Raw genomic sequence first — 15,006 nt, forward strand, 5'->3', positions numbered from 1 at the left:
GATGTCATATGGTATTTGTCTTTCTCTCTTAGACTTATTTCACTTAGTATGATAATCTCTAGGTCCATCCATGTTGCTGCCAAAACCATTATTCATTCTTTTTATGGCTGAGTAGTATTCCATTCTATGTATGTACCACATCTTCTTTATCCATTCACCTACTAATGGACATTTACTTTACTTCCATGTCCAATGACTATTTCTTTTTTTTTTTTTATTTTTTTTTCAACGACTATTTCTTAATCTGCATATGATTAGATTTCTAAGCAACATGTAACACAATTGTTTATCTCTCTTTCTTAAAATATTTTCTTCCAGAATTTCTCACTCTCCTGGGTTTCTTCTTTTTCTTCTTCCTTGTCAGTGTCTTTCGTCGATTCGCCTTCACTTTGCTGTGTTCAATTGCTAAGTCGTGTCCAGCTCTTTGTAACTCCATGGACTGCAGCACGCCAGGCTCCCCTGTCCTTCACTATCTCCTGGAGTTTACTCAAATTCATGTTCATTGAGTCAGTAATGCTATCTAACCATCTCATCCTCTGCCACCTCCTTCTCCTTTTGCTTTCATATTTCCCAACATCAAGAAGGACTGATGTTGAAGCTGAAACTCCAGTACTTTGGCCACCTGATGCAAAGAGCTGACTCATTTGAAAAGACCCTGATGCTGGGAAAGATTGAGGTCAGGAGGAGAAGGGGACGACAGAGGATGAGATGATTGGATGGCATCACCGACTCAATGGACATGAGTTTGGGTAGGCTCCGGGAGTTGGTGATGGACAGGGAGGCCTAGCGTGCTGCAGTTCATGGAGTCACAAGGAGTCAGAAACAACTGAGCGACTGAACTGAAGCGTCTTTTTCAATGAGCTGGCTCCTTGTAGCAGGTGGCCAAAGTATCGGAGCTTCAGCTTTAGCATCCGTCCTTTCAATGAATATTCAGGGTTGATTTCCTTTAGGATTGACTGGTTTGATCTCCTTGCAGTCCAAGGCACTCTCACAAGTCTTCTTCAGCACCACAGTTTGAAAGCATCACTTCTTCAGTGCTCAGCCTTCTTTATGGTCCAGCTCTCACATCTGTACATGACTACTGGAAAACATAACAGCTTTGACTAGATGGACCTTTGTTGGCAAAGTAGTATCTATGCTTTTTAACATGCTGTCTAGGTTTGTCATATCTTTCCTTCCAAGGAGCAAGCGTCTTTTAATTTCATGGCTGCAGTCACTGTCCACAGTGATTTGGGGATTGAAGCACTAGAACACTTTTCTTTTTCACCATCATTCATCTCCTGAGTAATTTCATCTGGTCCCTCAGTTTTTAAATATTATCTTTATTCTGAGAACCTCCAAATTCTTTTCCCCCTCTAGACCTCTCTCCTGAAGTCAGACCCACACTTGAAACAGCAGACCTGCCTGTCACATCCATTCAGGAGTTAACAGACACCTCCCACTTAACATGTCCAAAACCAAGCTCTTGATATTTATCTTCCAACCCATCCCTCTTGCAGCCTTATTTGTGTCAGATAATGGCAGCCCCATTCTCCTAGTTACTCCATAACCTAGTAACGCAAACTCAAAATGGTTGGTTCTTAACTTTTTATGATACCTCATATCCAATCTTCTGTACATTTGGTCAACTTTACAAAATTTCTTGAGACTCCAACTACATCCAACAACCCCACTTGGACTCTGGTTCAAACCACCATCCTCTTGTACTTGATGGATTACTGTGATAATCTCGTTTCCGGCCTTTCTGCTTATAACCTTCCACTTATTCTCAGTAGTAACCAAAGTGCTTCTTTGGTTCTTACCTTCTTTAAAGATAAGTTAGAAGATGTTTCTTCAATTCTCAAAAGTTTGGTTTTTTTTTTTTTTCTTTCTCAGGGAGAGCACCCCTTCCCTCCCTAACCCTCACTTTCTAAAACCCTCACCCTTCTTCCACTCCAGTCACACTGGTCTCCAAGATATTCCTCAAACCTTGGAGCCATGCTCTTGACCCAGAATTTTTTCACTTACTATTTCCTCTCCTGAGTTCATTTCTCTCGGATGATGGCATGGTCCACTGTCTTTCTGTTCCTTCAGGTTTTTACTGAAAACACATCTTCTTACTGAGGTTTTCCCTGGCTATCCTATCCAAAATTACACACACACACACCTTTCAGCTTTCATATCCTGGTATCCTGCTTTTCTCAATAGCTATTACCAACATATAGTACTATATATATATTGATTATTTGGTTTGTGTTCTGTTACACCCTATATAACATAAGTTCCATGAAAACAGGGAATTTGATTTGATTTGCTGACTGCCCTATTCCAGCACCTAGAATTGTTGCTGTCTTAGCCACTAAGTTGTGTCCAACTCTTTTGCGGGTGACCCCATGGACTGTAGCCCACCAGGCTCCTCTGTCTATGGGATTTCCCAGGCAAGAATATTGGAGTGGGTTGTCATTTCCTTCTCCAGGGGATCTCCCTCACCCAGAATTTGAAGCCAGTTCTCCTGCACTGCAGGCAGATTCTTTACTGATAAGCCACCAGGGAAGCCTAGCACCTAGTCTAGTGCCAGGCGTATAGTAGGTGTTGAATAAATACCTGTTGAACTATTTGTTGAAATATTATCATGTCATTCTTTTATTGAAAACCCTTCAGTGATAACCTACTACCTAGAACAAGGTTCTCAAACATTCTGGTCTCAAGATCGCCTTTAGGGAGGCGGACTATACAGCCATGGCCAAGATTAAGGCTCGAGACCTTCGCGCAAGAAGAAGGAGGAGCTGCTGAAACAGCTGGAGGACCTGAAGGTGGAACTGTCCCAGGTGGGCATGGCTAAAGTGACAGGCGGCGCGGATTCCAAACTCTCCAAGATCCAAGTGGTTCGTAAATGCATCGCCCGTGTACTGACCGTCATTAACCAGACTCAGAAAGAGAACCTCAGGAAATTCTATAAGCGCAAGAGGTACAAGCCCCTGAATCTGCGGCCCAAGAAAACACGTGCCATGCGCCGCCGGCTCAACAAGCATGAAGAGAACCTGAAGATCAAGAAGCAGCAGCGGAAGGAGCCGCCGTACCCCTTCCGAAAGTATGCAGTCAAGGCCTGAGCTTCCAGCAGTCAATAAAACACACAGACCACTGGAAAAAAAAAAAAAAAGATTGCCTTTATAGTCTTAAAAATTATTGAGGACTCCAAAGAGCTTTCTTCATGTAGATTACATCTATTGACAATTACCACACTAGAAATCAAAGCTTTTAAAAAATATTTACAGGGAATTCACTGGTGGTCCAGTGGTTAAGAATTTGCCTGCCAATGCAGGGGACATGGGTTCGACCCCTGGCCTAGGAAGATCCCTTATTCCATGGAGCAACCAAGCCCGTGTACCACAACTGCTAAGCCCACATGCTGCAACTACTGAAGCCCGTATACCTAGAGCCGGTGTACCTAGAGTCCGTGTATCTAGAGCCCGTGTACCACAACAAACAGTAGCCCTGGCTCCCCCAGCAACAGAGCAACAAAGACCCAATGCAGCAAACTATAAATAATAAATGAATAAAATTAAAAAAAAACAGAAATATTTACACAGTAATTCATTTAAAATAATATTATCATCTTACAGTGTTGAAAACCTGTTAAATCTGACTTAATAGAAGATAGTTGCCTTCTCATGCCTACGTGTGCAGTCTATTGTGACATGTCAGGAGGCCTCTGGACAACCACACAGTCCACTCATAAGAAAATGAGAGCTAAAAAGAAAAATAACATCTTACTATTATTAAGAAAATAATTCTGATCTTCCAGACCCACCCAAGAGTCAGGACCACATTTTGAAAATTACTGGTTTAGAATGTGAAGTCCCAAATCCTTAGCACACGGACTTTCCTGGCAGTCCAGTGCAGTGAGCTTCCACTGCAGGGGGCATGGGTTCAATCTCTGGTCAGGGAACTAAGATCCCACATGCTGCAGGGTGCAGTCAAAATAAACAAATAAATAAAGTTGTATTTATAATTTTTTTTTATCCTTAGCGTGGCGTTCATGTATCTCTACACTTCTGTGTATACAGTTCACTTCCCACTCTACCCAGCACATCCCTGCTGGTCATTCAAGGCCCATCTCACCGCCTGTCATCTCTAGACATTTGTTCTTTCCTCTCTACTCCCCAAATATATTTCTTCTCCCTCTTATATAGCACATACTATTTTATCTTCTTGGTGTCTGTTATTTATGTATCTATCCCAAACTTACTATGTTTCTAGAGGAAGCAATTATAACTTAATTTCCTTTATGTCCCCCACCCCAGCTAGCACCCAAATGATATCTGAGAAATATTTGTTGAACAAAAAATTAAGACAAGAGGTAAAGGAGAGGGTTCCAGTTTCATTTTAGGGGCTCTAGCACTGATTAAAATAATGCCTCTTGATAAGGTTATCAATACCTAACTTTTTCCTAACATCTGCTCAATTAACTGTTTAGTTTACAAAGTGAATCCCAAGCATTTATGTGGTCCTCCACATGAAGTGGAGAGGGCAGGATCAGTAGTTTTGCTTTATAAATGCGGAAACCAAGGCTCAAAGAGATGAAATGACTTGCCCAAAGATGCACAACAAATTAGTGACAGCCAATACTGAATCCAGGTTTCTGACTCTAGGTCCAGTGCTTTTTCCATGAAGAGGGGAAAAGAGAAGTCAGCGCTCTAGTGATCGCATCTTAGAGTGTTACTCTGAAGCCTGCTAAACCTCCTCGTGGGCTGGCTTCACAAAGCTCTCTAGACCTTTCCTACTAGGGACCTACCTTAGGGTTATATTTTATAAGCATCCAGCCTCTTCCTTGTTTATCACCAATTACCTACTGCCACTCATGTCCACCACCCTTGGTAGCTGGCTCATGGACCACTTGAGCCCTACATTCTCATTTGCATTTCAATGAGCATTTGGCCTTAGGAATAAGGAGATGAATAAGACAGATCTTGTCCTTAGCCTCTCAGTCCAGTCTGTTTCCTTTCACTCCTTGAATGTGCTCTTTACTCCTTCTGAAATGTACCTACTCCCAAATCTTCTAACTTTGAGCGGTCTTTTCCTCAGTGTTTCCATAAGAGTTTGTTCTCATCTCTGTTGTAATTTGTCACATAACCAAGATGACTTGCTTATGTCTATCTCCCTCCTATGCTATGAGCTGTTTAAGCAAATGGTGTGGATGCAGTCTTTCCAACTCTGTGATCTCCCTGACACTGCCAACACCTCTCTCTTGCTTTGAAATCCTTCTTTCCCTTCCTTGGTGGCTCAGATGGTAAAGAACTCACCTGCATTGCAGGAGACCCGGGTTTGATCGCTGGATCGGGAAGATCCCCTGGAGAAGGGAATGGCAACCCACTCCAGTATTCTTGCCTGGAGAATTCCATGGACAGAGGAGGCTAGCAGGCTACAGTCCATGGGGTTGCAAAGAGTTGGACATGACTGAGCAACTAACACATATGTATTTCACAACCCTGATTCCTCAGTCTTTTCTCTTTTCTACTCCTATCCTTCAGATTCAGCTATCATACTAACCTGGATGTTTCCAAAATATCTATTCTCTGCCCTCCTCTGAACTCATTGCTGTACCCATCTCAGGGGTCACCTCAACCGCAGCAAGCCTAAAACCAAACTCCTTGTTGATTCCCTCAAGCCTGTTCCTCCTTATGACAAGTCTGCAAAGATATCATCACCCATCTTTCTGGGTTTGCCATTACTCCAAACTGCTGTCCTTCTCTCCTTTGTTCAGTATCTCTTAAATTTCTTTTTTTATGGCCCCATTCTAAAAGAAAAAAAAAAAAGAGTTATGCAATCAGATTGCTTTGGCTCTGCCACTTATGAAACATGGTTAAAGATACAAAACATTAAAGGGCTTAACCCAGTACTTGATACGTGGTTCAGTTCAGTTCAGTTCAGTCGCTCAGTCGTGTCCGACTCTTTGCGACCCCATGAATCGCAGCACGCCAGGCCTCCCTGTCCATCACCAACTCCCAGAGTTTACTCAAACTCGGATAAATGGTAGGCATTCAATAAGTGCTAATTCTGTCTGTTACCATCATTTCCTTGTATCTAGACAGTTCCAGTAATCTCCCAACTAATCTCTCTGCCTCCTCTGGTCATTATTTTGTACACTGGGATGGGAACTAATATGCAACACCTACTAGGTGCCAAGCACTTCATCCTTACGGCAACGTTATGCAGCAATATCAGCATCATTTTATAAAAATGGAACAGAGTCAAGATCTGAACATAGATCTGACTCCAAAGCCTGACACCTCCAAATTACAGGTAACCATAAAACACCATTTTCCACACACCGTCCTGCTCAAAAAAGCCTTCAATCACCACCACTCCCATTGCCCTTCAGAATATAATCCATTTCCCTAGGATTTACAGTCTTGGACTATTTCCCTACTTCCCAGCACTTTCCTATGGGAAAACCCTGTGCTTCAGAGAAACAGATCTACTGGTCCAACCACATCTTGTACACCCTCACCTTCCTGCCCAATATCCTGCCTTCTCCATTCCCCTTCCCTCGTCTAAATCTGGCCTTTCCTTCAAGGCTTAGGCAAAGTCGCCCCACCTGACCCCAATAATGCCTGTCCTGACTTCACCACCCCCCCATATAGTCCCCTTTGATCTCTGGAGCAGCTGCATGTATGCTTTTTGACATTTTGTTTGCCGCCCAGTTATGTTTTCTCACCAAACTATAAATCTCTACACTTCAGGGAATCAGCCTCTTTTTCTTTAATCCCAAGTAGCCCAGAGCCCTACATATATATAGAAAGTGTTCGATAAATACGGGTGGTTTTGGATGAAAGATGTCTGGTTGATGTCTCTCGCTCTGGGAGTGAGAGAATGAGCTTCACCTTACTGTCACCTAATGTCTCCAGGTCTACCCCTGAAAGGCTCCTCGGGTTTATTCTTTAGTCCCTCACCCTCCCTGCCCTCCCTTCTCCACTGCCTCCCTCTCAGACCCTCTTCTCCAGGTCTATTTCTTCAGCTCATCCCTTCCAACCTCACCATCACCCCAGGGCGCGCCTCACTCCCCTCTGCCAGACCCAGACCCCCGCCTGCACTGTCACCCCCGCCTCACCTCAGACCCTCTCCCCCAAAACTATGCGTTTGGCTTCGGACCCCCAATCCCAGATATCCTCCCTCAGAGCCGTGGCGCGGTTGTGTTTCCAGGATTATTTATTTAGCTTCTTCCCCCTGCCACGGGGCTGCCCCTCGGGCACCCTCCTCCAGTTCCATCTCTTTGGACCCTGCCTCCGGAGCTGTTCTTTTGGCCTCTGCGACCCGCACCCAGAGCCACTCCTCGGCTCGCGTCCCGAGGCTGGTCCGGAGCCGGCGGCCCCGCGGGTCCCGCCTGGGTGCTGCCCCCGCGCCCCTGGCCGCCCCCCGCCGGGGCGGGGCGCGCGGAGGCGGGGGCGCGCTGGCGGCCGAGGCGGCGGCGGAGACAGGCGGGCCGGGCGCGTGTCCGCGGCGCGGTGACTCGGCGGCTCCGCAGCGGCTGCAGCGGGAGGACCCGGCCGGAGCCGCCGCCGCCGCCGCCATCGCAGCCGGGCGGCCGGGCCCCGCCGCCGGGATGCCGAAGAGCCGGGGCGGCCGCGCCGCGCCGGGGCCGCCGCCGCCGCTGGGCCTGGCCCCGCGCTGCAGCCGCTGGCGGGCCCCGGGGCGGCTGCTGCTGCTGCTGCCCGCGCTCTGCTGCCTCCCGGGCGCCGCGCGGGCGGCGGCGGCGGCGGCGGCGGGGGCCGGGGACCGGGCGGCGCGGGCGGCCGAGGCGGAGGCGCCCTTCGCCGGGCAGGTGGGGCTGGTGCGCCGGGCCGGGATGCGGGCTCGGGGCTTCCGGGCAGGGCGGGGGGCGGCTCCGGGGCCGGGGTCGCGGGGGTGGCGCGCCGGGGGTCGGCGCCTGGGGTCCGGGCTAGCGACCCAGGGCGGGGGCCGGGGAGGGCCGCGCAGGCCCGCGGGGCCCGGAGCCTCTTCAGCACCGCGGACAGGGGCAGCGGGCGGGGGCGGAGCGGGAAGGGTCGGGATTGTTGTGGCGGCGGTGGGGTGTGTGGCCTGCATGACTATGTGTGAGGGAAACCGTACAACGCCTGGGAGTAAATAGTAAGCGCAGCCAGTCTGTTGTGGGTTGGGAGAAGAAACCGAGGATGTTCGAGCTGGAGACGGGAAGGTTGGGGGGAGGGGGGAGGCGGGGGACCGGAGAAGGACTCGATCACTGTCTTCCTATCTGAAGGGCTGTCACGTGGAGGAAGGATAGACTTGCTCTGCGTGGCCCCACAAAACAGAACTAGGGCCCACAGGGGCGGGGGTAAGGGTTGCAAGAAGGCAGATTTCGCTCAATACAGGAACAAGTTTGTAACAATCGGAGCTGCTCAACCAGCTTGGGAGGCGATGAGCTGCTCATCACAGACATGTGCAAGCAAAAGCTCCAGGAAGGGATTGGATGGATGCATGCATAATACCTGCATGGATACAAGCATAATAATAACAATCATGCCAGCTAGCGTTTACTGTGCACTCACTATGTGCCGGGCCTGGTGCTAAGTTTTATAAGAATTATCTCGTTTAAGCCTCAAAACTAGGAGATAATTTCATTTTACAGATGAGGATATAGACCCGGAGAGCTAAGTAACTTGCCCAAGGTCACACAGCTAGTGAGTGATGAAGTTGGAATTCTAACCTAGGCAGGCTGACCCTAGCCTTCACATATTTAACCATGATATTATCCTGTGTCACACAAGTCGGGGCAGGGGCATTGAACTAGGTAATTTCTTTGGTCTCTTCAAACCTATAGCAATTCTGATAAGTGATGTTGAGACAGTGGGGTGGGGTGGGCTGTTTGTTTTTTGATGAAGAATACCAGAGTAATTGCCTCACTTATCATAAGAGATGGAGTGTGTTTGTTGAAGCAGTCTGTTCAGAAGAATCTGCCAGAACAAGGATTCTTAACTGGGCATCGGAGTCTGAAATCTTGTATAAAATTGTGTTTGCATGTGCAAATGTGTTTTTCTTGGAGAGAATCCCTAGATTTCTTCAGACTGTCAAAGGGGTATATGATTCCCCCAAATCAAAGTGTGTGGAAAGTCTCTAGTCTTGCTGGTAGTTTTCTTCCAAAGGCCTTATAATTGCTGTTGACTTTGAGTGCAAACTTTCCTTAGCCTGTTTGTGTTTTCAGCTTTATTTCATCTCAAAGTGATGCATTTCATGAGTTTATACCCTATAAAAAGTAGAGTTCCTTTAGTCTTCCCTGTTGCACAGGGTAAGATGGAAAGACCCCAGCCTGGGATTTAGGACGCCTGAGCTTTTAATCCTACCATGGTTTCTGTGACCTTGGCCATTTTCTTCATGAACTTTACCACCTCTAATACAAAAAGAGATGGGCTTCCCCGGTGGCTCAGTGGTAAGGAATCTGCCTGCAATGTAGGAGAGGTGACAGGAGCCGAGGGTTTAATCCCTGGGTCAGGAAGATCCCCTGGAGAAGGAAATGACAACCCACTCCAGTATTCTTACCTGGAAAATCCCAAGGACAGAGGAGCCTGGTGGGCTACAGTCCATCGGGCTACAAAGAGTCAGACATGACTTAGCAACTCACCAACAACAGTACAAAGAGATGGGGGTAAATGATTGCAACTTTGAAACCCTTTTATTCCTGTGATATTTCAAGCATTAAGAGCAAGCTCTTTCGTTGAAAATGTTAGGATTTGAAGAGAGAGTAGTGCTACCTACTCCTTGTTTTTATCAGTTTTATAAAGGCTTTGATTATTCCACCTCTCTTAGCCTTTGTTTTTTCATACTTAAGTTTCCCCCTTACAATAGATCACCTCTAGAATAGCCACATTCATTCTCTGAGTCATTTTAGTTGCCCTTTTCTAGCTATCCTTGGGCCATAACTTTCAATAGATGTCAACCTGACCATTGTCCCCAGATATGGGAACTTCTTATCTTATACAATAGAGAATGATTTCCTCTTTGGTTTTTAGGTCCCTTCCCACTTCTGTGCATCATTTTGTCAGCCTTCCTGACCCCAACATATTAGGACACTGCCTTTAGGAAACAATCTGCAGCAGCTCCCTGATCCCCTTCCTGGGCCAAAACTGATAGCCTGGAACACAACACCCTATCCGTGGATTATTCTTACCAGAGCACTTTGTTACCTTACATTTCCCCAGGGTGAAGTTTATCTGCCATTTTGCATCCCACTCAGTACCTTCCTTCAGCGCACACTCTCTCTCTCCCTCCTTTGGCAGAGCATGCCCCTACCTGAAAGGGCTTAATATGATCTGCAGTCCTGAAATTTTCACTTTGCTCTACTTCTTCTGGATCACTTATAAAAAATTTAAATCAGACAAGTCCTGGCATCGTCTCTTGGGGCCCCCTGCATTTTTAATCTCCCTTCATTTAGAGATGTGACCAGCTCCATCTATTTATTTGTATCCACCTGTTTATTTCTTGCCTTCTGTTCTACTGTTGTTTCTTTTCTTCTACTGTTTTCTATCTCTCTCTGAGTTCTCACGCCTTGGTTTAAAAAAAAAATCACCCTCAATTTCACAATGACTCCATTTTCCGTTTCTAATATATCATCCAAAACTTTCTGTAAGATAATTATATCCACTGCTTCTTTGAATAATTTGCACACTATTATCCTCTCACTGAATCCGAGTGGATCACATGATTGAGACCTTATAGAAATATTGTTGCTTTTCAGCCAGCATATAACATTGATTAGTCCTCTCTCAGACTTTTAAGGTTTCTGGAGTCTGACTTCTCCCTACCTCCTCACTAGAAGCTGCCTTTCCCCCTGTTCATCCATACACATCCTTACTCCAGACAAGCTCATCTCTCCTTTATCCTAAGACAAGCTACCTGTGTTTCCCTGGACATTTACACATGTTGTTTACATCTGTACCTCCCCGTATCTGTCTGCCTCCTTTCTTAAAGTTCCAGATTAAGTCCTGCTCTCTAGGAAACTCTCCCTGACTTCTCTAGGCATTTTCTTCTCTTTTCTCAGAGGAGCACTTTGAGGCAGCTCCAGACAGTTTGTCATTTAAAAAAAAAAAAAAAAAATCTAAGCATCATTTAGGGGAAAAAAAAGTTGTGTTCTTAGGCAGGACCTTCCCCAACCAAAGCATTTTATGTTTTTATTTACTTATTTTACCCCCTCACCACCACCACCCCACTTTATGTTTTTAGATTCAGCACAGTCCCCAACTCTTGATGCTCATTGTTGGTGTTTTGTTTGGTGGTTGTTTTTCAGCCTGGACCATTTTAAAAGTCTCTATTGAATTTGTTACAATATTGCTTCTGTCTTATGTTTTGGTGTTTTGACAGCAAGGCATGTGGGATCTTAGTTCCCCAGTCAGGGGTGGAAGCTGCACCCTATGCACTAGAAGGTGAGGTCTTAGCCACTGGACCACCAGGGAAGTCCCTCAGTGCTCCTTGTTAATTACTCAGTAAGCAACCCATGATTCTGCTCTTTATCCTTTATGCCAAAGAATTACCTGTATCTGAAATGGACACTCATGGGCCTGTGGTCTCAGGATGCCTTCTAAAATCTTCTTAGGGATAAGACTCATTGCCTCCCTATCCTTCCTTCAGTGAAATTAGTGTTACTCCTCTTGACAGTGGTTCTATGATGATACCCTTGAGTTCTTTCACAACTCTTTAGGTAGGCTGTCTTCTAGTGGTAGTAGCATACAACAGAGAGGAATTAAGAGGTGGCCATAACCTTAGAGATCACCAAGAAAGCACACAGCAGTACTTAACAGGTATTTCTTGAATTGCTGTAAGTTGCCCAAGGTCACTAAGCCTGAAGTAGAACTTTTCCTTGGTCTCCTGACTTCTTAGTTGAAAGCAATTTCACTATCCTTGGCTTTTATTTCATATTTCCAATCTTTTATCACCAAAAGACAAAGCCCCCCCCCCCCCCGCCCCCGCAAATTCATTCAATCTGTTTTCTCCTTTGCTTTCTTGAGTCTTTCTTTTATATTTTGCACTTTGCGTGGTCCCACTGATTCTCTAACTGGCTTCCTGCATTTGGTTTATTTAAAACATCTCTTTCTCTTGTTATTAGCTGAGTGCCCCACAAATAGATTTTTGGCCCTCCTAACTTCCAATTTAATTCTGAGGAAGGTTGCTATAGGCAGAAAGGGGTAAACCAATCACCACTGGCCACATGAGCACAGAAAGTGACTCCAGGTCCCAGTGGTTAATGGATTCCTGCTCTCTCGACTGGTTTTGAGAGTCTGCTCTGGGCAGATGAAGAAAGTTCTTCAATTTGCATCTGCAGTCAAGAAAAGTTAGAGCCCTGAGTGAGTCTAGGGGTGCATATGTATGTGTGCGTGCTCAGTCATGTCCGATTCTTTGTGACCACATGGGGTGTGGTCCACCAGGCTCCTCTGTCCATGGAATTTTCCAGGCAAGAATACAACAGTAGGTTGCCATTTCCTCCTCCAGGGGATCTCCCCGACCCAGGGATCGAACTCATGTCTCCTGCATCTTCTATATTCACAGAATACCACCTAGCCACCTAAGTCTAGGGATGGGAAGCACTAACAAATTCCCAAGCCAAAAATTTATTTCAATGTGATCATGCCCTCCAATATATCTTCATTCTTGTCTGAAAAAATAACTTGTCAGGGATTTCCCTGGTAGTCCAGTGGCCAGGACTCCATTCTTCCCCTGCAGAGGGCACGGTTTCGATCCCTGGTTGGGGAATTAAGATCCCGCTTGCCACTCAATGCAGCCAAAAATTAAATAAATAAATAGAAAGTGTCACGCTTTCCCTAAAAGCAGCTATTCAAAAAATTTTTTTCACCATGAGAAAGTTCTTCCTTTTGCCTAACTTGAGTCTAATCTGCTGTATCTTTCATTCATTTTCTCTTATTATGACTGTGTTTTTTCCTGTCACTGTAACAGCCTCATAGCTTACAGTGCTTTGCACTTTCCAGATGCTTTCATGCATGTGGCCCCATTTGATCCTGGCAACAGCACCATGAGGTAGACAGGGACAATATCATCCTCATTCTATAGAGGGGCAAATGGAGACTCAGAGAGACGTGACTTATCCACATGTTGTCCAGGGACCCACGTGGAGCTAATAAACAATAAAGCAAGGACCCGAAACAGGGTTTTCTGTCCCAGATCTGAGTGTTTTCCCCTCTATACTAAACTGTCCTATTCTGGAATATTGTAATAACCTTTAGCCATTCCAGTCATTGAAGGAGATAGTTTTAGAGCAAATAGAAGTAAATTATAGTAGTACCATACAGGTTAATCTTAGGAAACATCTAGCTTTATGATATGGTAGAGCTTAGACTCAAAACCAGAGGAACCAATTCTTAATAAGGCTGCAGCCAGTGACACCTAGCAGAGTGTCTGCCTGGCACATTCTAGATACTTGAGAAATATTTTAAAATTGATTATATTATCTGTGTCCCCCACCAACTTTTTTTTTAATATTTGTATATTTATGGCTGCATCAGGTCTTAATTGAGGCAGGCAGGCTCAGTATTTGAGGCGTGCAGACCTAGTTGTGCTTTAGCACGTGAGATCTTAGTTCCCTCACCAGGGACCAAACCTGAGTCCCCTGCATTGGAAGGTGAATTCTTAACCACTGGAGTCCTCCCGACCAACGTCTTTTCATAGTGGTTGGAATGGTACAGATGAACCTATTTGCAGGGCAAGAACAGAAACGCAGACATAGAGAACAGACTTGTGTCCATTGTAGGGGAAGGAAAGGGTGGGACAAGTGGGAAAAGTAGCATTGACATATATACACTACCATGTGTAAAATAAATAGCTACTGGGAAGGAGCTGGATAGCACAGGGCGCTCAGCACACGGGTCTCTGTGATGACCTGGAAGGGTGGGAGGCTCAAGAGGGAGGGGATATATGTAACATAGAGCTGATTCACTTTGTTGTGCAGCAAAAACTAACATAGCATTGTAAAGCAATTACACTTCAATTAAAAAATAAATTTTTTAAAAAGTAAAAAAAAAAAAAAAATCATGATTGGCATGCAAAAGTCAGTACCTTTTTTGAAGAAGGATGACTGTGTGCTAGAAGCTTAAACAAGGTCTGGTCAAGCACCAAAATGGGAGATGTGGTTGGGGAGGTCAGGGAGTGTTCTAGGAAGAAGGTTGTCTCAAAGATGAACCTTTGAGGGAGGACAAGGACAAAGAATGGTGAGTAGGGCTGTCCACAGAGAGAGAAAACATGAACCAAGGCTCCACACAAGTGCGGGGCATATTTAGGAAATGGTAGAGAATTTGATGTGCCTGAGGCCGTGACTTATTGCTGTTTCCAGTGAGAATGTTTGAGAAAAGTCTGGAAAGGGAGGCTAAGAGCAGATTGTGAAATTGGCTTTTGTCCAAAGGCTGAGGGGAGTCATAAAAGGTTTCTGAGCAGAGAAGTGACCTGCTCAGAGCCGTGTTGAGTGGGTGGAGGTACCCAGGCCAAGTTGTTCTGGGTGCTGGCCCCTGCTGAGGCTCTTTCAGCTTTCTTAGCACAACCCAGGTCTGTGTTCCTGTCCTAGTGTGTAGATAAAAGCTGTGCACCCCAGCGCTGGCCTCCCCCAACAGAGTGATTCTGGAACAAATCCTTCGGTTTCACTGGACCTCAGGATTGCTTTTGTTCAAGTTCTTCCCTGGTGTTTCTTCGTCATTACTTTATGCATTCATTTTTTAAAAAATATATGTGTTTATTTATTTATCTGACTGTACTGGGTCTTAGTTGTGGCACATGGGATCTTCAATCTTCATTGGAGCATGCAGAATCTTTAGTTGCGACATGGTAGGATCTAGTTCCCTGACCAGGGATCAAACCCTGCATTGGGAGTGAGGTGTCTTAGCCACTGGACCACCAGGGAAGTCTCATGCATTCGTTTTAATGGGCAATTTGTAACTAGGCTTTGATGATCTATAGGATAACACAAAGCCATGTATAAAAAAGATAATACTTCCTCAAAGATCAGACACATTGTTATAACAAACAAGGTAGAGAAAA

The 15,006-nt window shown here is 45.6% G+C and overlaps 1 protein-coding gene and 1 pseudogene across 1 annotated transcript in view; both read left to right on the plus strand.

Annotated features, from left to right (window-relative positions):
- Positions 1 to 2,677: 2,677 nt before the first annotated feature.
- Positions 2,678 to 3,786, plus strand: LOC133044459 (large ribosomal subunit protein uL29-like; annotated as a pseudogene).
- Positions 3,787 to 6,219: 2,433 nt separating this feature from the next.
- MMP24 (matrix metallopeptidase 24) overlaps positions 6,220 to 15,006 on the plus strand; it is a 51,925-nt gene continuing 43,138 nt past the window's right edge. The window contains exons 1-2 of the mRNA XM_061125694.1: positions 6,220 to 6,282; positions 7,304 to 7,801. Of these exons, the coding sequence (XP_060981677.1) occupies positions 6,220 to 6,282; positions 7,304 to 7,801 (561 nt within the window). The remainder of the gene's footprint in view (positions 6,283 to 7,303; positions 7,802 to 15,006) is intronic.

This window comes from Dama dama, chromosome 23 (assembly GCF_033118175.1).
Source record: "Dama dama isolate Ldn47 chromosome 23, ASM3311817v1, whole genome shotgun sequence".
Classification (NCBI taxonomy): Eukaryota; Metazoa; Chordata; class Mammalia; order Artiodactyla; family Cervidae; genus Dama; species Dama dama.